Consider the following 26,630-nt stretch of genomic DNA (forward strand, 5'->3'; position numbering starts at 1 on the left):
CGGGACTGTGGCTCTGACTGGAAACAGTGTAGAGCTCTCCGAGAGTCCTGGCTTTAAGGCCAACGCCTTCTGTTTCTCTTGTAGCTTCTGACGAGTTCATCGGCTCAGGATGGGAAACCACGCGGGAAAGCGGGAGTTAAGCGCGGAGAAGGTCAACAAGGTAAGAAGTGAGCCGGTTTTGTCATTGAACATAATCCTCCCGATATGGACTGTGGCTGCAGGGTTTCCCGCTAAAACTGTTGGGGTGTTACCCCCTGCCTTGGAAGCATCTGGAGTGGTCCTAGGCGCACAGACCGAGGCCCACGCTCCTCAGCCCGGACCCCAGCCCATGACAGTCCTACTGTCCTGGCCTTTCTGGTGGCACCGGCCTCCGGTCCCTGTCCATTCTGTCGCTGTACCACCCCTGGAAGGTACAGATAAGCAAAAGGGGAAAATGCACATAAAAACGGTCCGAATGCTTCCAGGTCATCAGAAGTCGTCTTCTTTGTGTTTCCCGCAAGGCGTCCACCTCATTTTACAGGCGTCGGTTCCTCTTTCTGATGGTGGTTCTCTGCACTGCCCTAGACCCCCCTGGCGTGTCTTGGAATAGAGGCTCTCAGACTTTGCCTCCTGACCTCACCGAGGCCGCCACTCACCAGGCTCCTGGTGACCTCACGCTCCATCCAGAGCGTTCTCCACCATCGAGGGTCATTTCAGGTGACGAGAAAACAGGGCTGACCTAGTGTGCGGAGCATTGAATCCACCCTGACTGTGGGGACGAGGAAGGGAATTACTTCACGTTAACCTTGCGTGTGTTACAGTCAAGACAAACGGTGGCTCACGGACTGTCCCGGCGCTGAGGGCAGTCCCCCCACCGCCCCTTCCACATGGAAGTGCTTCCAGAGGTCGTGGGATGGGAGGGGGTGGCAGCCCCAACAGCCCCTCTGCCCTGTTCTGTAATACGGTTTGTGATTCATAACAACGACCTGAGTGGCAGGGGGGCCTCCTCTGCTCCTGCTTGGACTCCTTTTCTGTATCAGTCTCAGGGGTCATTGCCCGTGACTTGCTTCCAAGTCCTCCCTGCAAACTAGTGAGTACCCGCTGCTCGCTGCTGTGTTGCCTTCGTCGGTTACAACACTGTTACCTTGTGTCTTGACAGTGTCTTGGCAGGTGACTTCAGGCCCAGGATGAACGGGAAGGGATTTACGTGCGTACAATGTCGTTCTTGGTTTGGAATCTTCCCTTTCCCGCCGAAAGGGGGGCTGATTTTATAAATACATAGATGATTCTAGTCCATATTGAATGGGGGCTGACTTGTTAGTTTTTAAACCCCAAACCGTACGACTGATCGGCTGGTCGTTGTAACGGGCAGCCGCGTTGAGCCGTGTGTCAGTTGCTGGGCAGCCCGGGTATTCGGCCGGGTCTGCACCCAGAGCGGAGTCTCCCTGGGCCGGACCTGAGAGTGGAGAGCAGCGGCCGGCGGGCACTGGCCGCCTCTCAGCCCCGGCGAGCTCAGTCTCCTAACGACGGATTCGCGGCTCCAGTTCTAAACACCGCTCTGTGGCTCGCGGTTCTCTCCTGTCGTTTGACGTTGTGAGTCACTGAAACACGCTCTTAATTTGTTTAATTCTACCAGAATAAGGTTGTTGAGCACCAGGAAAGCCTGCTCTTGCGCTCTCGTTTTCTGAAAGCTAATGTTTAACATTTGGATGATTTAAAAAATTGGGAATTTGAGAACTCTGGTTCCAGCATGTGATTGTTACATGTTACAGCTTTTTTAAAAACATTTTTTTGTAACTGGAGAGAAAGCGTTTGACGGCTTTCCGAGTGTGCGTCTGTGATGCTATGCGGCATTTAGACTTGCACCGCAATAGAATAGAGTGACGTGCGCTCCGCCCCCCCCACCCCCACCCCGGGACCGTTCTGTGGGCTTCCGAAGGTGATTCCGTGAGGCCTGCTTGGACTTGCGGGAGAGTCGGAGGTATCTCTGTGTCAGGGTGCCCCCACTCCCCCTGCCACCCCGGCCTCTAGCGGGAGCTGCTCCCCTGCCTGTCCACCCTCACTCCTGCATCCTGCCGAGGACCTGCCGGGCGATGGGGTTGGCATGACTTCCTGCTCCAGCCGGGCCCTCTGTCCAGCGCTGGGGAAGGACATGTTTCCCGTCAGGACCTTACAGCGTCAGGTTTCTCCAAGTGACTCAGCACCTCCCGGTCCTCTCACTGGTCTCTCCCTCCCCCCGAAGAAGACACGTCAGGATGCGGGAGGGAGCGGCGTTCCAGAAGGGATCCAGAGAAGGCCCCCGTTCCAACCTTGCATCGTTAGTAACAGGCGGAGCGGGACGCAGGGCCAGATGGCAAGGCTGCTGGGATCCCTGTTCCTGTGGCCCCAGCACAGAGCAGAATATTGGGTGGTGAGCATAAGGGAGAAAGACCCCAGCCACGAAAGGAGCCAGGGGAACGTTTCCATGAATCATGCCCAGTCTTCAGAAACGAAGAAACCCCTGTTGCCTTTGGGTCCCTGTGTTTTTAAGAGTCCTGATAGTGCTGCCTCGCTAATTTATCAGCTCGTTATTGCTCGGTCCATGTTTACCGCGATGACTGGGCAGAACCGGGCAGAACCGGGAAGGACGCGCCCCCCTGCCCTGGAGGCTCCAGGGGACGCCCACGCCTGCTGCTCCAGCCCCCGGGTCTGGGCCGAGACTCACAGCTCTCAGCCGACTCCACCCACAGAGCTCCAGGAAGAAAACTGGTTCCACAGGCTAAAAATAGACTCCCCTGCCTTTGGGGAGGCTGTGCCTGGCGGGTGGCCCTGGGGAGCTAGGTAGGGAACCTGGCAAAGGGAGAGAAGACACGGCTCACCTGGCCACTACGGGGATTCATTATCTTTTGTCGGCTTGAATAAAAGCCGTTGGACCAACTCTCCCTCTGGAGAAACTCCATTTGGAACAGGCCCTCGGCGTAGGGCCCACACAGGCCGGGCCCTCAGTGTAGGGTCCATATGCTACAGGTACTCCAGATAGAGACCACATAGGTTACTCAGGCTGCCCCAGTTTTTATTTCATTCAGTGTGGACTCTGCATTTCCCTGCTCCCAGTTTCCTACCTCACTTAAGGAAGTAGGATTTCCAGTGCCCTTGAACTGCCTCTAAACATCTGAAATCTCAGCTTTGTTGTTGTTTTTTTTTAAACACTGACATCAGTTCACGTTGGATGAACTTAAAATCTCATGATTTCATTTCTCCTCTGAAGGTAGAGGGTGTCACTGGTTAGACTCATTACTGCCGGAAACGTGAGAAATAAAGACAACCAGTCGTCTGTCTTGACCTACTTGCACATTTTCCAAAATGAGTGACATTAAGCGAGGAGTTCCTTAAAATGTTGAGAGCCTAGCAGACTACGATAATCTTGAAAACCTGCTTTTCATCAAAGGGTGGCCTAGGAAAAGCTCCTCTCTGGGCTTCTCCTGGTACTCGTGTCTGGCTCACAAAGTTCTGAACAGATGTCAGCCACGTTTCTGGATGTTTCTATTTAATCAGCTTAAGAAAAAATACACCACACTGAAAAACACAATCTGAGGGCTTGCAAAACATAGGTTCACATCTAAATTTTGCAGTGGGGAGCAGCTTCTTGGTCTGGCGTTTCCAGCTACACTGATGAGTTCTGTAGGGCTGTTCCTCGGAGCCAAGTGCGCACCAGACGTGAACAGTACGTACAAGCATGTTGCCTCCCCAGGGGTAACCACAGCCCCGAAAAAGGCATTAAAACCCACTCGCTGGATGAGACCCTCCAAATGATACTCAGATGGCACTCTGAGAAATGAGACGTTGGTTTGCAAATAGACACAGAGGCCCTGAAGCGACTCGGCTCTTCCCATCACCTTGTAGACCGTCTTCCACTTTGATGGGAGAACCCGTTTGCTTTGAAAGTACTGACATCCCAGCTGTGGCGGGGGCTGCCCTTGTCCGCCCACGGGTGAGTGCTCAAGGCGGTTCGTCTTCGGAGTCCTCCTTGGTCCTGCAAGTTCTCATCCCAGCTGTGGGATGCTGCCAGGTCTTCTCGCCCGTTCAGAAAGCTCTGTTCTGGCCGTGCCAGCCTCCAGAATGGGAAGGAATCCTATTGGAAACCAGCATCAGCTGAAGGGGCTCCATACCATCATCTGTCCTCCCCACGCGGAAATTAGGTTCGCTAGGGCGAGCTATGCTGGTGGACGTGCCCTCAGCATCTCCTCCCTGCACAGCCTGTGGGGAAGTGTGCCCGGGCACTCCTCCCACCGCCAGCCCCAGGCCAGGTGATGGCTGGCGGGCTCCCCGGGGAACGCCAGCCCACAAGCCCTGGGCAGGGTGCTGTCCGTGCCCCGGGGAGAAGGGCACGGCTGGGCTGAGACCAAGCCCTTCCGATCTCCAAACGCAGTGGCGCTGTTTCCTCCGGGTGCCACATGTCCTCCCACACTTCCTTGTGCAAAGCGAAGCTGCCACCATGGCTGTTTCACAGAATGTCCGTGGACCTCTGCAGCCACCCCAACCCCAGCCTGCAGCGGCGTGCGACGCGGCTGTGGGGCTGGTGGGCACTGAGTTCACCCAGAAATAGTTACCTTTCTGACGGGCTTCTGGCGCCTTGGCAGTTGTTGGACCCCTACGGGTGTAATTTCTGTTTTCTTGGGCAAGTCACACAAAGAAACGTTTTTGAGAACTCAGGTCCTTCTTAAGTGAATCATGTAATATATGTTTAAAAGCTCAGGGATCTGAAAAGTGGAAGGTGGGTACCAGACCGTCTGGTGGATGGAAGCACCTCGACTGTGCAGCGAGCCCTTAGACAGTGAGGTGCAGGCGCTCGTCCGCCCTAGCTTGTCTTCTGCGGAGTTCGGAGTTCCTCCTGGCTGCCCCGGCCTGCCTCTGTGTCTCTAGCTCACATGCACACCCCCCCAAAGAAGTCCTCTCCACCTCGATCGTGGGGCATGGAACTACCCTCCAGACACATGCGGCCAAGAAGCACGCAATACGTGCCCGGCACCCTGAAGAACCACGTTTTAAATGTTATTTAACTTTGAAGACTTTAGGCTTCAACAGCCACGTGTGTGGAGGGGCAGTGTGGCCCACTGGGTCCTCTGTCCGTGTCACCTCGGTTCTCAGAGCACCTAACACCCTACCAAGTTAGTGTCAGCACTTTTATGTCAGTGAAAAGAATTCTGGTCTCGCAAAGTCATCGAGTTTCATGCAGAAGCTAATACTGGAAGCAGAAGGTAAGATCCTCCGAGAAGCACAAACACACATGCAAATACCAGAAATTGCGAAGGAGGGGGCTGGTGTGCTGTCGGCTCCGACAGGACGCGCGTGTCCTCGCACGCGCTCCCCTCTGCTCCGTACGCGGCCCTGTGTCTACCGCGCTCCGCCTGGGACAGAACTAGACACGTGCGCTTCAGTCAGTGTATGTGTAGACAGACGGCTTCAGGGTTTAATGCACACTGGAGTCTGCCCTCCTGACTTGCTTCCTAAAGAACTTCAGCGAGCTCCGAGAAAAGGGGAATTAAAGAATGTGCAAAACATGCCGTTTGAAAGAAACCTTCCAAAGTCTGGGAAGAGTCAATAACCTTCTCATCACACTTGTGGAAAACTGAGCAGATCCGTATCTGACCCGAGAACAAGCCACAGAATGTCATGTGGAGCGTGTTTTTGTAGTTGGGTTTTGTCGAGTCGTGTTTGCAGTGAGAACCCAGGGCCGCCTCTGCAGGGGGAGCAGGCTTCCCACCCCGTGTGGAACGGCCTCAGCGCCTGCCGGCGGGAATGCTGGGGAGCCCAGTGTTCGAGACGCACAGTTGTTTCCTGACATTGGAGAGCAGCTTAAGCTTTTACTCTATAACAGAGTCTAAAACGCGCTGGGTCAGCAGGGCTGCTGCCTTTGGGACGGACCCAAAGAGAAAGTCCCTCATCACAGTTCTGTGTAGACACACGACCCTAAGGTGGGTTCTGACGCTTGAGGAATAGAAGTGGGTATTTTGTTTCATCTGATACACAGAGAAGGCTCACAGCCGTCAGTCGGGGCGGCAACGAGTCTACAAACACACGTGTAGTTATTAAAGACATAAGGTGTAATTAGTAACAAAGCCACCCCAACAACCCTTAATGACGTGGTGCCCCAGGCAACATAGACCGCGTGCAGTGGGCCGACTGGGCTGGGGTTTGTGCGCTCGGCCTGGCGGCCCCCGCCCGCCCCCTGCCCGGCTCCCCCTTCGGCCCCTGCCCGCCCCCTGCCCGGCTCCCCCTTAGCTCGGAGATGGCCAAGCACCGCGCTGCGTGGGACCCCTTCCCTCGGCCAAGCCCGGGCCTCAGGATCGGGCTCAGGACCCCGAGGGCTCCAGCTTCTGGCTCTGGGCCTGAAAGCCCAGCGGCTGTGCCTCCCACAAGATGCTCGCGTTCTGTGTACCACAGGCTTGTTTGCAAAGTGAGTTTTTATCAGAAGCTGTGACCCAGTTTGCAAGCCACTCACTTTGGACCATCGCGGTTGTTAGATGTGATGTACTCTCGTAGGTAAGTACAGATGATGTGACAGTAAAATGATTCTGTGTGTGACACAATGGGAAAGGCAGAATAGGCACCGGATGTGACCCGGCCCACACACCTGCCTTCCCTCTGTCGTCACGGGTTATGTTCTTGGGCCTCGAGGCCGCTGATGGTGTGAGACAGGAGCCCGGTGCTCGCTCGAGACGGGCCCGTGTACCATCTTGTTTTTACCTGGACGCACAGAGCTCTCTTTCCTCGTTTCTTACTTCAGTGTACGGTATTCCCTCATTACTCCGTCCCTGAGTGCGTGGTGCTCAGTTCTTACGAGAGAGCCGGCGGGGGGCAGGGAAGTCCAAGATTTTGCCCTTGTATCCAAACGCAGCACGGAGGGTGAAGATGTGGGGCTCGCTTCATTCAGTGGGTTTTTAAGTTGAGAAAGCATCCGGACTTGTGCTGGGTGTGCTTTCTGTGAAATGGTTTTCAGGTCCGATTTGGGATTTGCGTCTGGCTGAGGACGCGATCTCGGGTGCGGCCCCGCAGAGAGTCGTTGACCCACGTGCATCGGGCCCATGAGTGTTAGACGGCCGCCCCTGTGGGAGGGGTGCTGGGCGGTTTGCCGGAGGGGAGTGTGAGGGGCCCTCCCGGAGCTGCCCCGAGGTCACTGGCGTGGGTTTGGGTGTGAGCTGCTTGCCGCCCTGGAGGCTTGTTCGAGGCCAGTTGAGCTCTGTTTCTCAGCCCTGGGGGGGGGGAGCTCCGAAAGGCCACATTACTTCGCCTTTGAAGGCAGGTTCATTCCGGGTGCGGACAGCGAGGGGCATGTCCTTTCCTAGGGAAACTGTGCCTACTTATTAATCAGGACGAACTTCTTTATATTTGATACAACCCCCTTAGGCGGTTTTTAATGACATGAAACCTAAAAATCCGGTTTTCAAAATGTCATTTCCTGTCTTTTCTCACTTGTTACTTTCGCAGTGTGGTTTTCAAAGGTTAAATTTGGAAGCAAGAGAGTTTATGTGCTGGAATACGTTTGTGTAACATTATCTCTCTGAGTGCGCGTGTGTGATGCTGGGAGCCCGCCCGCCCCAGACGCCGTAGGACGCGGGTCGGCAGCTGCGTGCACACCAGCTCCTGCTTCACACCCGGTGACTGTAACGTGTCATTCCCCTAATTGCAACTTGGTGCCTGCATTAATTTAATTATCATATGGTTAAACAAAAGCCTAGATAAAATTCATTTTTATGTTTCTGCGGCTTTTGGTGCTTGCAGAGCAGACTCTTGTTTAATGCGTCCTTAATTACACTTGAGCGCAAGGTGTATGTAACCACACTCAAGTTGTAAGTAAATAAGTGAGGTGAGTTGGCAATGACATTAATTGCACGTGGCACTGTAGGATTACGACAACACACATTATTCATAGAGGTGTGTGCTGTCTCATAATTGCATTAAGACACTTAAGAAAACACCAACGTCTTCCGGTTTAGAAGCAAAGGCTAGCTCCAGTGTTATTTCAGAATGTGTTTGAGCAAAGGCCCTGCTAGCGCAGTTTGCAGGCTCTCTCCCTCCAGCCAGGCTGTCCTCTCTTGCCCCCTGGCCCTGCTTGGGCCACCTTGCACCTGCTGCCCTTGTCGTGGCTGGAAGCTCCTCCCCTTCCCTCCACCCTCGCTGGCCCTGGCCTTCTCCCAGACCCCCTCTTGCAGCTACTCTGTCTCACTGTCCTTGTGCAGCTCCCCGCCCCCACAGCCGGGTTCCTTTTGTTTCTCTCTGGGGTTTTGCCTGAGACTCCAGCCGGCTGCCCTGCTCAGGGCCTTCTCAAAGAGGGCAATGGAACCCCCAGCCAGGGGTGCCCTAAGATACTGCCGTCTCTTGGGAGCCCTTGGCCTGAGTGGGTGCAGTGGCCTGGCCCAGGCTCATCTCAGGGAGGGAAGAAATGGAAGGAAGTGGTGGGAGCAGATACACATGTCCCTGTCTTTGCAAAGCAAGGCCGCCATGAATGCACGTCTAAGGCACGCCCGGTGGGTGCTGGGCCCCTGCGCTCGCTGTCCTGGCTCACTGTCCCCGAGACACTGAGAGTGCTGCAGTTTGTTGCTGTTTTAGTCTCCAGATCACATATGAGACACGCCTGGTTTCCATGTGCGATGGCAGTGGTTTTGGGTGTGCTTTGCACCCAGAATCATGGGTCTCAGGATTTCTTTTTTTTTTTTTTTGTATTGAATTAATAAACGGGCTATAGTGACTGCCACTCACCCCAAACAAAATAAATTGAATGCAACATCTTTTTTTGCCCTTCTGTTCTACTTTCTGAACATTTTAGTTTTTTTTAAGTTGTTTATTGCAATGCATTTCAAAGTGAAACATGACAAGATATTTGTACAGTATTCCACGAGCATATAACACTTCTTCCGATGAGCCATTTTTAGTACACAGACTCTTCTCATTTCATTGTGGAATACACAATATTTAGTTACTCTGTTTAGGAACTTAGAGTTCATGCCTTTCTTGTCAACTCTTCAGTGTTTAAAAGAAAACCCATCTTTGATTTTATGTTTTTGTTCCTGAGCATGTAACCGTGCTCTAAAGACAAAGAGACAAGAGTACGATTTTTTTTAAGTCGCAGTTCCTGCTGTGCTCAGAACAAGTATTGCTTCGTGCCCGACACGGAGAAGAAACCCATCTGAGGTGCGTGTGCCCTGGGTAACCCGGCCGCCGCGTGACCTGTTGGGGTGAGTTACAAGCTCCATAAAGAGGCTTTTCAGAATATTTTTGTAACTCACGTCTTCATCTGACTACACTCTGACTTAATTTGATCTTCAGTTATGAAACAAGAAAAGGTCTGTGGCCTGAAAAACAAAATTTCTCCTGAACGTGCCTTTGCCGAGGACGTCGCGTTCTGACTCTTGAAATGAGGACTCAGTCGCCCCTGGCGATGGGACCTACCACCACGTGTACGTGGGAAATTCTCGAAATGTATTTAATGGCACGATGGCGTCCAGGTGACTCATTGTGGGGCTGAATGGGGAGAAACGGGAGGCAGCCTGCTTTGTTTCTCCAGCTCTGAGCACACGTTGGGGCAGGTTTGCTGCCTGATCGCAGGGACAGCAGAATCCAGCTTCGGAGAAGGGCGTCCGCAGAGACAAGTGATAGTTCCATTTGTTTCTTAGAGCAAGGGCGCCAAAATGCAGGCACAGATTCTGTTCGGGGGAAATTTCTCTCTTTTTCGTTTTTACTGCATTAATATGCTCATTAAAACCTGCTTTTTAGCTTAGAACGATTTTACTTCCACCTTTTCTGAAGTATGGAAAACCGGAGATAAAGATTTGTAAAATAAATAATGATGGTTGATGGCCTGGACTCTGCCAGCCGAGGGCCAGACCCTGGGGCAGGCTTCCCAGGCGGGGCTGTGGCCTCCTGCAGCAGCCCTGTGAGGTCATAACACAGTACCGTTACGACCACTGGCCAGCGAGGTGGCTGAGAGACGCAGAGCTGGGGGTACAGTCCGGAAAACGCAGAAGTGTTAGCCCTCCCTGCCCTACTGCCGTTATCTGCATTATAGCAGCAATTACGGAAACACGTGCAGGCTAGGTAAGGACCTATGTTTTGGGGAATTAAGTAGGACCCTTAGGTTTTTATGACATAAAACTAAAGGACGTGTATTCAGCTTCAAATTAAGAAGATCTGGGTTTTCCATCGCCTTGTTCTGTTTTCAGTAATGTAGATTATCCCTTTGAGCTGAAGGAATATCCTTACCTGAATTACCTTGAAGTGCGTGTTCATTGAACTGGGAAGAGCTACACTGAACAGCTAGTCTCTGTCTCCCTGTCCCTGTCTGTCCCTCCCCCACACCCTTATGTGACCGTCCTTCTTATTTAAAACTGGACCAGCTGATAGAGCTGTAGCTTCCAGGAATAAATGGCAAGATCTTTGTGTCCCTAAAATAGAAGTTAGTACGTCCGGTTTCACAACAGGCCTCGATAAACACTTTTACCGTGACGTGACTTAATGCTTGTTTTGCTGTGACTTCTAAAAGTCAACGCTTAAATAAAACCCTGAGCTCCTGTCTTTGCCTTGGCTGTTTGAAGAACACTGCAATCCTAATTACACTACAGGACGGTCTTGGCAGGGACGGTGGTGTTAACACGGAGTCGTTACAAGAGCCACTTCCGAAGCTAAGATAATGGCTCCGAAACTACCTCGATTCGGAGTTCCAGACTCCCTGCCGTGGCACAGGGACCTTTCCCCGGAAACTGCCTGCGTGCTGAGCTCTGAGTGCTGCTCAGCCTCACGTGTCCTCCAGTTCACCCACTGAAAGCGTGCAGGTCAGTGTTGAGTAGAAGATGGCAGGTGCGCAGGACAATCACGACAACTGTAGAATACTGACCTCACCCCAGAAAGAGCATGTGCGCTGAAACCACCCTCAGCTTCCGTGCTCCGGCCCTCAGCCACCACGAACCTTTTCCTGACCCTGGGTTTCCCTTTCTGGACATTCATGTGAATGGAATCATGTGATGTGTGGCTTTTCTGTCTGGCTGCCTTTGTGGGGCTGACGGTGTCCCTTGTCTGTCCGCGCTGCTCTCATCTGATGACTGAGTGATATTCCCTCATGCGCATGGACCACATTCCGGGCATCCATTCATCCACTGAGGGGGGTGGGGCTGCTGCCCCCTTGGTGCTTATAAATACCCCGGCTGTGAGCAAGATTTTGTGTGGACATAGGTTTTCATTTCTCTTTACGTAGTTTCTCCATTTAAAAACAAAACCTGGATTTTCGTATACTCTTGTCATCAGAAAGGCTTGCTGTGTGTTCTTGGATACGATTCCAACAGACAGGTCTAGGAGAGGAGCCCTGGCTTTGACGTCTCACCTCATGGAGATTTGTCACCTCATTGCTCTTTTCTCCTGGGGTCCGCAGGGTTGAACAGGAAGTGTTTTCTGTGCCTTTATCCATAATTTCATCCAAGTCCGTCACTGTCACCAGATGGAGAACTAACCAGCCTGGGAATTAGAGAGAATAAAGTCTTCCAGAATTTTAATTCCCTGCATTTCAAAAACCAGTCTGGGATCTTGGCACTGAATCCCGTGAGGTCCCCACAGTGGAGGAGCCAGCTACGGTGAGGAAGGGTCCTTCACCCTTAACATCACAGCCCGGGCTTCACCAGGTCCTGGCTATTAGGGGAACGTTGTTCTTCTTTTAATCAATAGCTTTGTTGAGATAAATTCACAGACCATGAAACTCCCCCATCTGAAATGCACAATTCGGTACTTTTTAGTCTAGTCACAGGATTGTGCGGCCAGCACCGCAGTCTGACTTTATAACCTATCGTCACCTCTAAAAGAGACCTGGCACCCACTAGCAGTTACCTGCCCGTCCCCCTCCACCCTGACCCCAGCTGCAGGCACCACTAGCGTCCTTCCGGTCCGTCTAGAGTTGGCTGCTCTGGCCATTTCATGTGTGTGTATGGCCATCGCGCAGCGTGGCGTTTGGCCACCAGCTTGTTTCGTGTAGGGCAGTGTTTCCAAGGTTCCTCCACGTGGCAGGTGTCCATTACTGATGAATACTATTCCACTGCAAGAGTGTGCTGCATTCTCTGGACCCGTTCACTCACTGGGGGCATTTGGGTTGCTTCCACTGTGTGGTGTTAGGGACGTGCTGCTGTGACCACTCTCATGCAAGTTTTGTGTGGACATACGCTTTCCCCTCTCGTGGGCGTATACCCAGGAGTGGATTTGATGAGTCATCTGGTGACTCTGCAGTTAACTGTTTGGGGACCCACCAAAACCGTCTTGCACAGTGGCTGCACCATTTTCTGAGCCATGTCTGGGGGTTTCAACTTCCGCATACCCTAATCAGCAATGACTGTTGTCCGTTGTTTTGGTTGTATCCATCCTGGAAGATAACTTGAGCATCTTTTCATGTGCTTATTGGCCATTTGTGCGTCTTCCTTAGAGAAATTATTCAAATTCTTTACCCATTTTTTTAAAAAATTGGGTGTTTTGTCTTTTCATTGTTGAGTTACGGGAGCTCTTTACATATTCTGGACACTAGTTCCTTATCAGATAGATGATTTGAAAGTATTTTCTCTCCTTCTCTAGGTTGTGGTTTTACTTTCTTGATGGCATCAGTTGCAGCACGGTTTTAAATTTTGATGAAGTCTAATTTGTTATGTCTTTTGTTGCTGTGCTCTGGTCTCCTATCTAAGAGCCGTTGGGGCACTTGTTCTAAATTAAATCTGATTCTCACCTTCAGTCTCTAATCTGGTCATGTTGTCCCTCCTCTCCAATTAAATCAGAAGAGTTTTGATGACTTAAAAAGTATTTTCATAAAGAACTTATTGCCAGCAAACACACTAGTGGATGGATCTGCAGTTATCTCTCCCTCTCAAATACTTCTCTTTGTCTAGACCAGTGGCTCTCAACCAGGAGTGACTCCCCTCTCCCATCCTCAGGGACATTTGTCAGTGTCTGGGGACATTTCTTGTCACAGCAGCAGGGTACCATGAGCATCTCGTGGGTAGAGGCCAGAGATGCTGCAAAAGTTCCCACGGTGCACAGGAAAGCCCACGCCCTACAACAAACGCTCTCCCAGACCACAGTGTCAAGAATGCCACCTCGAGAGACCCTTGTCTAAACTGTCCCAGGCCTGGCCTTTTGCATTAATAGCCCCATTCTGTTCTGCTTCTGCATAAAAAGGGAAGTGCCTTTGAGAAGAGCCATGACTCTGGTTTTCGTTTTTCTTCATACTCTTTACTTCGATCCTAACAGCTTGCAATGTTTTGCTGGTATGTTTTGTTGCTTATCCAAACCCAGCCTAGTGCAAGAGCAAGGATGATCCTTTTATTTTTAAGAAAGAAACCAAAAAAGCTGAGTAATTACTGCAAGGTTTATAAGAACTATTTATATTACCTGCCCCCCCCCCACAGGCATACATACACACATGTATACACACTCTCACATCCGTACACACACACACACACACACACACACACACACACACAGAGACACACACTCATGCTCAGGAATTGTTCCTGTGCTGATATGTTAGTACTTTCATGGTTTCAAACACGGTTGATCACCACCTCTAGATAACAAGAACCAGGAGGGTTTTTGCAGCTGCAGAGACGGCAGTGACCTGGTCCTCCCCCCGCAGGCTCTGGCCCGAGAGGAGCCGCTCACCCCGGACGGTGCGGCCAGGCAGGACCTCTTCAGTTGCTTCCTGTCCCAGTGCTGGGGGCTGTCACATCTTTGAGATGTAGTCGAGGGCTGGAACTGAACGTGCATGCAGCCCACACAGGGTCTGAGTGAGTCTGAGCGCCAGAACAATGTTCTGCCTCTTAAAGAAAATAAAAGAGAGCGAGGGAGCGAGTTTCCCGTAGAGAGAGTCCGCCCTGCTCCGTACAGACCGGCTGTGTCGCCAGCGGCCAGGAGCCCCTCGCGCAGCCTAGTCTCTGCATCCCGAGGGCTCGCGCTCAGCTGCGGCCCAGGACCCCTCTCGCTCCCCGAGCCCGCCCCGGCCTGTCCCCGCGGCCCTCCCTTCCTGGACGCTCCGTCGCCTGCCCGCACAGCAGCACAAGCCCTAGAAATGCCTTAATACCAAAAAATGCACTTTCTTCTTTCTCTTTCACTGTTGAAGTCAACATCCAGAACTGTTTCTGCTACAGATGGAAGGACGTGTGTTCACTTCCTGAGGCTTCTGCAGCCAAGTTCCACAGACTGGAGCTAAAAACGCCAAGATCCTGTTCTCTCTCAGTCCTGAGACCGGAGTCCAGAGCCCGGGGGTCAGCCGGGGTGGGTCCTCTGAAGAGACTGTGCTCCAGGCCTCTGTCCTAGAAGCTGGTGGCGTCCAGTAGCCCTTGGCTTTCCTTGGTTGGGGACACATCCCTCGGTGGGCACTTGGCCTTCTCCCTGTGTGTCTGTGTCTCGTGTCTACATTTCCTCTTATAAAGACACTCGTCACTGGATTAGAGGCCCACCCACCACCCAGGGTGACCTCATCCTGTCTAATCACAGCTGCAGTAACCCTGATCCTGAGCACAGTCAGCACCCCAGATATAGGGGCTGGAGTGTGGGCGGACCTTTTTAAGGGGCCCAGTGCAGCTCAGCACAGGGAGTAATGTTGGTGGCTGGCTGTGGGATTTGAGGGGCTTGGGGGTTCTGGAGATTCGTGCACTCTTGGCCACAGCAGCCAGGTGGGACCCTGGAACAGCCACCTGACCAGGGGCCAGAGGCCCCTGAAATAAATGCATTTTGTTTAAAAACAAAAAGACCAAGACTCTGTGGCTCAGATAATATAGGTACACAGATGGCTGATTGTACGATGTCACACTGAGTGCTAAATTTGTGTCTTGTCCTCTCTAAATAAGCAAAAACATGTCAAATACATGTACACAGAAGCAGTGTCTGTAAGGAAGAAACCACAAGGGCTTGAAACATGTCTAGACACTGGCAGTCACAGACACGATTTGAGAATCAGGACACATTGCGGCAATGACACTCTGGGTCCCGGCTCACGGGGACTGGCCCTCTTCACATATCTGAGTGTTTTGTGTTTCATCGTTTACAGGAAGCTTTTATTTCTTTGCCATGAAAGTTCCCTTACGTTTAACACACGTCATCTTGATGGTGTTTGCTTTGCTTTGGACATTTTGCTTATTGAAAATGTGTTATTCATAAGGATATATTTTATATTCGTGGAAGAGCAGCAGCGTCAGGGCTCAGAAAAATCTTTTTATTTGGACAGAAATTAGTCAGTGGATTTCCACACGCTCTGTGGGCTCGTCACTCAGGAGGTGGGAGAGGTGGGGTGAGCCTGGAGGTCCTGTCTGTCCTCACGCCTGCACGCGCCCCCCCAGCTCCTTCACGGAGTAGACGGTGGGCGCTGTGTTGCCGCAGGAGAGCAGGTGCGGGCGGAGGGCGCCAACCATCGCTCGCCACGATAGCCCGCCAGCCCCCGCAGAGGTGGTGAGCCTGTGTGACCGTGTCATCGACCCCCAGCCACTGACGACAGGGTGATTTGCTCTAAATATCAAGCTTTCGCTCAGACCCCAAAATGCTCTCATCTCTGAGACTCGGAGGGATTTTACACCAGGAAGGAAGGTGTCGCCAGTTCTAACTGGAAGACGCTGGGAACCGTACGGGCATCCTGATTTTAAATGACGACGCATGGAAAAACGCACCCATAATGAATAAAAACGGCGGCTGAATTGTACTGAATTAATGACTTCTCCAGTAACACTTATTTTGTATTTAGTGAAGAATACGGCATTGAGGTTAGCCTCAAAGCGAGGTGTGAACCAGGGCACGTGACGTGAACCTCCAGCTGATGGAACAATCTATCCAGAAGTGTTCCCTGTTCCAAGTTTTACGCTCCTCCAGAATTAGATAGGGAGATACAGAAAAATGCGTGGTGAGCCACCTTTGGCTTCCTCTGCTGAAACAAAAGTTCCCCATTTTAAACATAACAGTTGAATGGTTTTCTCTCCAGCACTTGCTGGGTTATAAGGCAAGGTCCCTGTTCTCAGACACTTTGCAGTGTGGTGGGGAGAGACCACGGAGTCCCCAGGGAGTCTGCCGTGGGGAGGAGCTCGGATCCACCCTGGCGAGGAGGAGGAGCTGGGGACAGGCAGGGAAGTGGCAAGGGGCCGGGCAGGGTGAGGGCCTCGCTCCCAGATACCTTCCCCCACACTCTGACCTGCCCAGACCCTGAGGGCAGGAGGCTGGCACGGGTGTTCCAGGCAGAGGGACAGCTTGGTTTCTGTTGTCCTCTGTCCCACAGAAAAGGCTGTGAATGTTTATCCCAGTTCCCAGCGACTTCCTGTTTCCCCAAATCCCCAACACCACTGGGAGTGGCTTCCCAACCTTGTCAATGTGCTGGAAAATCCCATCTTACTCCCGTTTTGCCATGTGTATCCTCAGTTGCTAGCGAGCTGGAGCACTACCGTGTGTATCCTCAGTTGCTAGCGAGCTGGAGCACTACCGTGTGTATCCTCAGTTGCTAGCGAGCTGGAGCACTACCGTGTGTATCCTCCATTGCTAGCGAGCGGGAGCACTACCGTGTGTGTCTTCAGTTGCTAGCGAGCTGGAGCACTACCGTGTGTATCCTCAGTTGTTAGCGAGCTGGAGCACTACCGTGTGTGTCTTCAGTTGCTAGCGAGCTGGAGCACTACCGTATGTATCCTCGGTTGCTAGCGAGCAGGAGCACTACCGTGTGTATCCTCGGTTGCTAGCGAGCTGGAGCACTACCGTGTGTATCCTCGGTTGCTAGCGAGGGGGAGCACTACCGTGTGTGTCTTCAGTTGCTAGCGAGCTGGAGCACTACCGTGTGTATCCTCAGTTGTTAGCGAGCTGGAGCACTACCGTGTGTATCCTCAGTTGCTAGCGAGCTGGAGCACTACCGTGTGTATCCTCAGTTGTTAGCGAGCTGGAGCACTACCGTGTGTGTCTTCAGTTGCTAGCGAGCTGGAGCACTACCGTGTGTATCCTTGGTTGCTAGCGAGCAGGAGCACTACCGTGTGTATCCTCGGTTGCTAGCGAGCTGGAGCACTACCGTGTGTGTCTTCAGTTGCTAGCGAGCTGGAGCACTACCGTGTGTATCCTCAGTTGTTAGCGAGCTGGAGCACTACCGTGTGTGTCTTCAGTTGCTAGCGAGCTGGAGCACTACCGTGTGTATCCTCAGTTGTTAGCGAGCTGGAGCACTACCGTGTGTGTCTTCAGTTGCTAGCGAGCTGGAGCACTACCGTGTGTATCTTCAGTTGCTAGCGAGCGGGAGCACTACCGTGTGTATCTTCAGTTGCTAGCGAGCTGGAGCACTACCGTGTGTGTCCTCAGTTGTTAGCGAGCTGGAGCACTACCGTGTGTATCCTCAGTTGTTAGCGAGCTGGAGCACTACCGTGTGTATCCTCAGTTGTTAGCGAGCGGGAGCACTACCGTGTGTATCTTCAGTTGTTAGCGAGCTGGAGCACTACCGTGTGTATCCTCGGTTGCTAGCGAGCTGGAGCACTACCGTGTGTATCCTCAGTTGTTAGCGAGCTGGAGCACTACCGTGTGTGTCTTCAGTTGCTAGCGAGCTGGAGCACTACCGTGTGTATCCTAAGTTGTTAGCGAGCTGGAGCACTACCGTGTGTGTCTTCAGTTGCTAGCGAGCTGGAGCACTACTGTGTGTATCCTCAGTTGTTAGCGAGCTGGAGCACTACCGTGTGTGTCTTCAGTTGCTAGCGAGCTGGAGCACTACCGTGTGTATCCTCAGTTGTTAGCGAGCTGGAGCACTACCATGTGTATCTTCAGTTGCTAGTGAGCTGGAGCACTACCGTGTGTATCTTCAGTTGCTAGCGAGCTGGAGCACTACCATGTGTATCCTCGGTTGCTAGCGAGCAGGAGCACTACCGTGTGTATCCTCGGTTGCTAGCGAGGGGGAGCACTACCGTGTGTATCTTCAGTTGCTAGCGAGCTGGAGCACTACCGTGTGTATCCTCGGTTGCTAGCGAGCGGGAGCACTACCGTGTGTGTCTTCAGTTGCTAGCGAGGGGGAGCACTGCCGTGTGTATCCTCAGTTGCTAGCGAGCGGGAGCACTACCGTGTGTGTCTTCAGTTGCTAGCGAGGGGGAGCACTACCGTGTGTGTCTTCGGTTGCTAGCGAGCTGGAGCACTAGTCACTGTTCAGAGTTGTTGGGTGAGACCGGGGGATCTCAGTCCGGGAAACACCAAGTTAGTTTATGGACTGACCGGTAACAGCAGCTTCACTGGGGAAGGTGGACGCAAACCTCTCCCCTCCTCCGTGATTTGGGTGTTAATTATCAATACGCCTCTGACATATGTAACATCGGCTCTCATGTACGTGTGGGAACGAGATTACGAATGTTGGTTGGTGGGCTCTCACCCTCTCATCCGATCCTGCCTGCCCAGTGGTGGAATGGAGAGCCCTCGCTTGTTTGGGGTGGAGGCTTCCAGAGGGCCCTGGGGGACGGGGATCGGGAGCAGAGGGCCTCCTGCTGTGAATCCAGAGGGCTGGCCTCTGCCTCCCCGGGGTCCCCTGCTGCCTGGGCCTCACCTTCTCTCCCACCTGCTGGCTGCCTGCATGGGCTCATCCCTACCCCTACCCGGGAATCTGTCCCGGTCTGAATCAGACCTTCTGTTGGTGGGGTAATAACGTATGGCTTCCTCACAAGAAGACTCCTATTAGTCAAGACAGTTTTTGTTGCAAGTGGCAAACCCCACTCAAAGCCCTGAGACCTGGGAGGGAGGGAGAAGTACAGAGACGGGCCCAGGGGAACACCCACTGGTTTCACAAAGGGCATCTCTCTCCCTGCACCCCCCCACCCCCCAGGCTTTCTGGCCCACCTGGCCCAGGGAGCACGCAGTGCTGGCAGTGGCCCCGAGGTGGTGCCAGTCCAGCTCGGCTCCAGGAACTTCCACACAGCTGGTTCCCGCCCTCAGAGCCACGTGCCCACTCTCGAGCCTCCCAGAGATCTGTCACAACAAGGGAGGGGAGTCCCTCGAGGAGGGGAGCGGGGAAGCTGAGCGGGTCAAACATGCCTGCTGTAAGACAAGGCTTGGGGACCAAGCTGGGGGAGGAGGCAGCTAGGTGCCAGAGCCAAGGCAGCAGAAGGGAGGATTGTCACCTTTTCCCCCAGTTTCCGTTTTTATTTAACAAACATTCATAGAACAGTTCCTGTGTGCCAAGTATGTTCAGAGCACTTACAAATATTAACTTTCTTAACCCTCGTTACAACCACAACACGCAACCATGCAATGTCACTATTTCTTCTTTTTTATAGACAAGGAAACCGAAGCACAGAGAGGTTAAGTGACTTGTCCAAGGTCACACAGCTAATAAATAAAAGCCAAGCCAGAGTATACTCCCAAGCAGTCTGGCTCAAGAGCTTGCATCCTTAGTGACTGTGCCTGCCTTGCTCTTCAGAAGGAGATGAATGTACAACAGGAAGAATACCTATCTCTCGGTCCTAGCTGGAGACTCGGGGAATGAGAGAGGCCTGGGAAAAAGTGATACAGAGAAGGGTGGAGGCCAGAGAGAGGCTGCAGGGCGTAGCAGGCCGCCAGGGCAGTGTCCGGGAATGTCCCCTTGTGCATGTGGCCTGCCAGCTCCCGTGGTGCTGGTCATAACCCAGAAAAACGCAAACCAGGTCCACGGTCAAGGGCAGGAGTCTGGTGGCGCTGGTGGGAGTAACTGAAGTGCGGGCCTCGCGCTCTGGCCGCCAGGGCAGGTCAGACGGTGCTGTGCTGGCCGCTTGAAGCCACCACCAGGGTCCCCGGTTACCAGACCAAAGCAAGTCACAGAGCAGTGAGCGGAGCGAGGCCCAACAGAGCTGCTGGGGCGGTGCGGGGATGTGGACATGCGGAGGGGCGCAGGCATGGGGAGGGGCGCAGAGATGTGGAGGGGCGCGGAGATGCTGAGGGGTGCAGGCAGGCCTTTTGTAGTTGCACTCCCTGTCACACTAATGAGATACACTTGATTAAACAAATAGGAAGAAACTAAACCATATCTAGTCTATGCCCTTAAAATTTAGACCTAAACGGAATGTGCACCCCGGTGCTGCTGGTAGGGCTCCACGGCAGAGCAGAGGGGATGCGGGCGGCAGCCTAGCCCAGCTCCTCCTCTGTGGCCTCAGGGCGCCGCGTGGACATTGGCATCGTTTTGCCCCCGAAAAGGCCCGTTCTCGCACCAGGGCTGCCCTGCCTGCCTCCAGGAGGCCAAAGTTGGAATTGAAGGAAGGCAGGTTCGTTGTCCCCTCCTACCTGTGCGTCCATCTACCTGCAACCCAAACAGGGACTGGGCGGGCGGGATGCTTCCGGCGCACACGCAGGATGACGAGCTGATACGTTTCATCCCAGGTGCTACTCAGTTTCTTTTGTATGAGAATATATCCCCTGGCACAAGAGAATGCTTGCGAGCCCAGGCGGAGAAAAGCGGCGGAACTCAGAGTCCTCTGCACAAAACCCACCCCGAACCCAGAGACTGTCTCTCACGGCTGGACGATGAGCAGAGGGATGCGATTTTCTGCTGGAGAGTTTATAAGAAGAAAAATGTATCACAGCATCTCATTGATAAAACACTGCATCTTAAGAGAGGGTCTTGTTCTGCTTTGTTTCCAGGACGGAGGGCCTAGCGCAGGAGAGTCTGACAAGAAGAGGGACGTCCGCCAGCTCTCCCGGGAGGCCTCGGAAGACAACGAGGTGTTCGGTATGTGACTGGGAAGCCAGAGGACGGGGCTCTATGTGCGCAGATGCACGCATTTGGGGAAGGTTTTAAGTTTTCAGTCACATGAGCAATCTGTGAGTCGTTGTCAGTACTGAAAATGCAGAGGCTGTAGGAATGTGCGCTAAGTCCCCTTGGGCAGCCTCCTGCGCTCGGTCCGTCCTCCCCAACGTGACCACGCAGGTGGCCGGTGGCAGCTGTCCCATCTTGTTCTTGCTTTCACGCTTTGTGCCGTCCTGTATGCAGACTCCAGAGACTTCCCAGGCGCAGCCCTGCTGTGCGATACTCCTTATCTATTTGACCATTGTGGGTGGGAAACCTAATCGTGCTTATAAAACAAACTAACAGGGACATGAGACTGTCCCGAAGCCCGGATATTTCAGCCACAAAGAATGACTCAGGAGGTGTTGGAAAATAACCGTTTTCTGTAAAAGTTTACTTTTTCTATAAAAAGTTACTTTTTGTAAACTTTCTATAAAAGTTTCCATACACGACTCACCTGCATTTCTGTGCCCCCGCAAGAGAATGAATGAATGAGTTCTCATTTGATTTTAATGTTAAAAAAATCAGCTTTCCCATGTGACACGATGCTCCGTGACTTGCCCACGAGCACACGGCTGAGGGAGACGCGATGCAGATCTGTCCTCGGGCCCTGCTCTGTTCTCCTCCAAGAATTCCCAGACATGTGGGAATGAAGGGGCAGCAGGAAGCCTGTCCCGACCCTGAGGGCTCACTGGCGTATCAGAGGGAAAGGGAGCCGTTTTCTGGTTACTGAAGTCGTTGTCCCTTGGTCGCTGTTGCGTGCCTGCAGGCTGTGACGCTCACGGCAGACAGGCCTCCTTGCCGCGTTCCCCGGCCTGGCCGCTGCTTACTTACGAAAAGGGTTTCTTAGTACTTTGGCTTCTCTGGCAGGAAAAGCCGCCCAATTTCTCGTTCCTGTGATTCCATCCTGAGTAAACACCCATAATGACGAAGTACTGCTGCCCGCTGTCTCAATATCTTAAACTGTCCTGAAAGTCAACATAACCCAGAGGCATGGAGACTGAAAACAAAGCCGATCCGTTTGACGGAAACCAGGGGGGTCAGACACTCGCCCGGTTGCACCTGCTGCACAGTGATTTTCCCGGGAACTGGGCGGGGCAGGGAGGAGGCTGCCGGAGCACTGTCCGCTGCCCTCCCACCGCGGGGCCCCTACCGCTCTGGGGCAGAGCTACCGGAGGGAGAAGAGGCCAGCACTCGAGGCCAGGAGCCGCCGGCGGCGTCCTGAGTGCAGATTCGAACTGAGCACCTGAGTGTCGATGATTTCGAGAGTAGATCCGTCTGCGAGTCTCTAAAATAAAGGTTTCTCTAGACTACCTCTCTGCTCCCATATTCCAACTCCGTGTGTATATAAACACATAAAAGAAAACGACAGAATAAGAATGTCCAATTTTAGGTTTCCTGTATGACAAGAATACCTTTTAAGAAGGATTTAGGTGGAGCTTACTTATTTTTAAAGCAAACATCATCTTCCTCATTGTTCCCCTGGTTAAGAGCTTTCAGGGTAGTTGACAGCAGTATCCGTCACCCTGTTCCCGTTGGACCCACACACTGCACACGTGTGCACACACACTTGTGACGTAGATACGCGTAATGTGAGAAGGGTCCTCGATGATGCGTGTTTCCCTAAACCGGCGTCAGCGTGGTCTGGTTTCCGACGCTCTCCCAAAGGCAGTGCTTGTCAGCACACTCCCGTAGACGCTCAGCTTGGAGGCCAAGCCTGCAGGGCCGGCCGTGCACCCGTGTGCACCGTGGCACACACTTGCGTCTGTCTTCTGATGTGAAGCACAGTGGCACAGGCAGACGCCGCTGTGCAGTTTGCTCTGGCTTCCCAGGGCTAGAGCCCCGGGCTCGCTCCCACGGGGGCTGTGGTGCAGCCCTCACGTGGTCAGGAAACAATCCCTAATCATCACCTTCACGACACAGGCAGCTGACCCCGGATCCAGGCCGAGTCACAGCAGAGGGCAGGTGTGAGGAGTGTGCGGTCTGACGGCATCTGCCCTTGAATGAGGGTGGCCTGGGGGGGGGGCCTCGCGGCTCCCGCGGTTCTATGCTCAGCAAGCCTGACTCATACAGACTGGGAGTCCCTGCAGAGCCGCCCGGCATCTGCTTCTGAACTTAAGAGAATCCCCCACTCCTGATGCTTTCCTGGAATCCAGAGAAACCCTGGTCTAAAGGGGGCAGAGTGGTGAGGGAAAAAGAAGCTAAATGGATCTTGGCTGTCAATCTTGACTGTATAACCTTGGAAAATATATCTGAGCATTCTTTTTAAATTAGGAAATGTTGTACAAATGTCATTTCAAATGAAATCGGCAGCTGTCTCCCACTTTTCCTGACTACACAGTTCTCCGAGTATCATAAAAAACATTTTAAAAACCCATGCTTTTGCGATGTTCTGTGAGCCCTGAGTCATCGGCACCCATGTAGCGATAATCTTCAAGCTCCCAGCAGTCATGTTGTCCACGTGTCAGACAAACGGCCCTTATCCTTTCCCTGACACATTTCCTCAGGGTCTAGTCCTCAAGGTCTCTGTGAATGTCAGGAAAGACCATTGTCCTTGAGCTGGTTAGAGTCCTGGCTTAGGGACAGAATTAGAGGGGCTGAGAGAAGTTCGAGGCCAGGGGCAGACCACGGCAGGTGCCCGGAGCCGCCGGTCACACACTGCACGCTCAGAATCCCAGAGCGCAGCTAAAACCAGCGGGCTTCCCCCGTACCTCCTGGAAGGCCAGAGCCGATCACGTACTCATCAATGCGCCAGAGGCTTTGTTGACCTTTTCGTTTCATGGGAAAATCCCAGCAAAGGCTGATTCTTGATCTAAGCGAGTCACTCCTGAGAGGGCACTTCTCAATCTCTTCCTGTAACGTGTTTTCTGACTAGATGTGGTCTTACTTAGGACTGTTTGCCTGGTTACCCAAAGAGGAAGAAAACACGGTAGCCTAGAGAACCACGTGTTGTCTGAGCTTTGGGGAACCGGGTCATTCTGCGGTAGGCCGGTTACTGAGCTCTTTTTTGCACCGTGCACCCACACATGTCGTGCACAATCCTCGTCATTTGGAAAGCAGTCAGCAAGGAACGCAGAACAGTCATCCCCACCCCTCCCTCCAGAGTTCGCTTGCCACAGAACAAGGGCAGGCAGGGCAGTTGAGGTGAGCGGAAGCCTGGGGTCTCCCTAAATTATAAGTGACAAAGGAGCAAAATCCCCAAAAGAGGGCACCCCTGCTCTTTCCAGACAAGCGTGGCTCCTTCCAGACATGACCCACATCTCCCAAGTCAGAGCGGAAGGGATGAGTCCCCAGCACACCGGGTGAGCCCGCGCACGGGCCTGCAGGATCCCAGGGTCGTGAGAACATTGCCTCCCCGCCTCGGCACACAGCAGGGCCCGTGGCTAAGTGAGGGACGCACGGCACGTAGGGTCAGACTCCTATGGAAAGTCACGGGGAAAACCTTCAGCAGCTCAGTGCTCAGATAATGGAGATAGAATTATCTATGTATGGCGTTCAGCAAGAAAGTATTCGTACTGGAAACACTGACGTTTATGCAAGTACGATCTACTAAGTATAAGTATGTGCGTGTGTCTTTGTTTCACAGAGCTGGTTAGCTCACGGGAAGAAGACACACAAAGAGTAACATACAGAAAGCGTAAAGTCGCGGTCAAGTAAGACCACGCATGTGCACCATACGGCAGTTGCCAAGAGCTGAACGTCCACCTGGTGGAGATGAGACGCCGTCCGTTTGTTTAATTTCTCATTTTATGAGGGAGGCGGTGCAGCCGCGCCACGTTAGCCGTGTCATTTCTGCGCTGCGCTCGTCTGCTCCAGGGAAGCAGGGGAGGTGAGAGAAGCCCCCCGAGCGGACAAGCAGGCTCACGACTGTGCAGCTGTAGGCAGCCCTGCCCCCCCGGGGACCGTCAGGAGGGGTCTGCGTGCGTTCCTCAGAGGGGGCCCCGCTGTGTTAGTTTAGCAGGTGTAAGAGCTCTCCTCCTGTTCCCGTCTTTATCGCAGATGGCCATGTGGTCGTCAGCAACCACAGGGCACTTCCGCGGCGGCTGTGGCGATGGGCTCCACAGGTAACGTGTAGTAAACGGGATGCTCAGCTTCCCGTCACCTCGGCGCTCGGTCTGAGGCACGTGTCCCGCTTGTGGCCTCGCCTCGTCGGTCCTGCGTGGCTCGTGCACAGCCCTCGAACTCCTCCAGGGACGGGGGGGGGCCCTCTGGCTGGGGAGGACCTGTAAGAGCGTGTGCAGGGCCACACCTGGAAAATACTCTGTGCTGTAGACAGAGCTGTTCCCCGAGGATTTTCACCCAGCAATCAAAAAAAATCATTGCCTTCTTTGTTTCCAAGACCGTTTCATGAGAAGAGGTTTTTGAGCTGCTGTTTCAGTAATAATTGTATTTGATCAATCCTGATTACTGGACTGAGTAAGCAGCAGTCATGGCTGATAGAAAATTCTGTCCCAACTCAGTACTAACTGAAGGCCAGGGATCCGCCCCGTGCTTGCTGGGGCCCCCGCGTGGCCTGTCCTCGGGCAAGGTGATCAGCGCCCTCCCAGAACGGCTCTCGGCAGCCTCCCCTTGAGAATCGTGGATGCTGGCTTTAACGTACTGCTGATGACGGCTTGATTGCTGCCTGGACCCGTTACTCGTATCTCGGCCAACGACAGAATCAATACTGAGCGTGTTTTTGGGGCAGATATAAACCAGGGAGTCACAGCCACAGGTTGGGAACTTGAAGGAACATTCGATGTCATCGGGTCTGACCCCCCAACGTAGAGATGAGCGTCTGCCGGCCAGGAGAGAGGCCTGAAGGGCACAGAGACAAGAGCATAGCTCCCGCTCCCGGCCCTGCCCTGAGCCCCCCCCAGGACACAACGGCTTGTCCCTGGGGGCCATGGAGAACAGAGCAGCTTTCATTTCTGTGGTTGACAGATACCTTAAAACAGTGAAACAAGAGGAGACATATTATTGTGCGCATTTGCCTATGAATGGCACTTGTATCTTTCAAAACCACACACCTGCGAGGGTTTATGTGGCCTTGTTGTCGTTCCCAGGCAGCCCCTTGGGGGCGCCCCTCCTTGCTTTCTGGGAGCTTACCCCTGTCTGGCCAACAGCTGCTCCCGGGCAGGTGCGGGGGCAGTGCCGAGGGCCCCTGCGGTGAGCGTGGGAGCTGGGGGCCCGTGGGAAGTCTGGTTCTATGTGGCAGCCCCCACCACGAGCAGCTGGACAACCATCCCGGCCTCTAGTTACTTCGGTGAGGCTGTATCACCGAGTAACTCGGCATATGGACTTCAGGCCTCTGGCAGGACATGCAGCCTTGGTGTCCGGTGCAAGTGGGGACCTCACAGCTGACCTCTCGGTTGTTGTGAGGAATACATGGCATCAAGCAAAGTTGCCCTGAGCAGAGCTCGTCAGGGAGGAGGCAGGGGCCATGTGCATTGCCACCCACTGTCTCCACCCAGGGCGCACCTGTCCGCGAATGTCTGGCCTCCCCAGCCAAACCCATCCCACCTTGAATAGTCTGCACACATATATGATATTTAATTGTATGTGTGGCGTTTGAATGTCAGGTGTGCGGATGTCATGTGCCGTTTTCCTGAATCTTCTGTGCTAAGGCTCATTTTCCAGACAGATCGTCTGAAGAAAGTAATGGGAGAGACGACAAAGGCCAGTACCTAGAGACAGCTGACCTGTCTCTGTTCGGGAGGACCTGTTCGGCAGGACCAGGAGCCTCTCTGTCCTCTGCCACGTGGGCAGCAGGAAGGGGTGTTGCTGGCACTCCTCTGCTGGCAGCACTGGTCTCTTATGCCCCCAGGACCCCAGCATGCTCGTGGAATAGGCACTCACCCACTGACCTATGCACCACCGTGGTCCACGCCACCATCGGCACGTACCTGGATGATTCTGGGAGCCCCCTCTG

At 53.4% G+C, this 26,630-nt stretch overlaps 1 protein-coding gene across 4 annotated transcripts in view; it reads left to right on the top strand.

Moving 5' to 3' along the window:
• MBP (myelin basic protein) overlaps positions 1–26,630 on the top strand; it is a 115,906-nt gene that overhangs the window by 22,697 nt on the left and 66,579 nt on the right. For all 4 annotated transcript variants that reach the window (XM_045790294.2, XM_045790295.2, XM_045790296.2 and 1 more), the window contains exons 2-3: positions 85–160; positions 20,575–20,662. In XM_045790294.2, coding sequence (XP_045646250.1) covers positions 110–160; positions 20,575–20,662 — 139 coding nt within the window. In that variant the 5' untranslated portion in view covers positions 85–109. The remainder of the gene's footprint in view (positions 1–84; positions 161–20,574; positions 20,663–26,630) is intronic.

This window comes from Ursus americanus, chromosome 19, assembly GCF_024610735.1.
Source record: "Ursus americanus isolate L20-20 chromosome 19, mUrsAme1.1.p, whole genome shotgun sequence".
NCBI lineage: Eukaryota > Metazoa > Chordata > Mammalia > Carnivora > Ursidae > Ursus > Ursus americanus.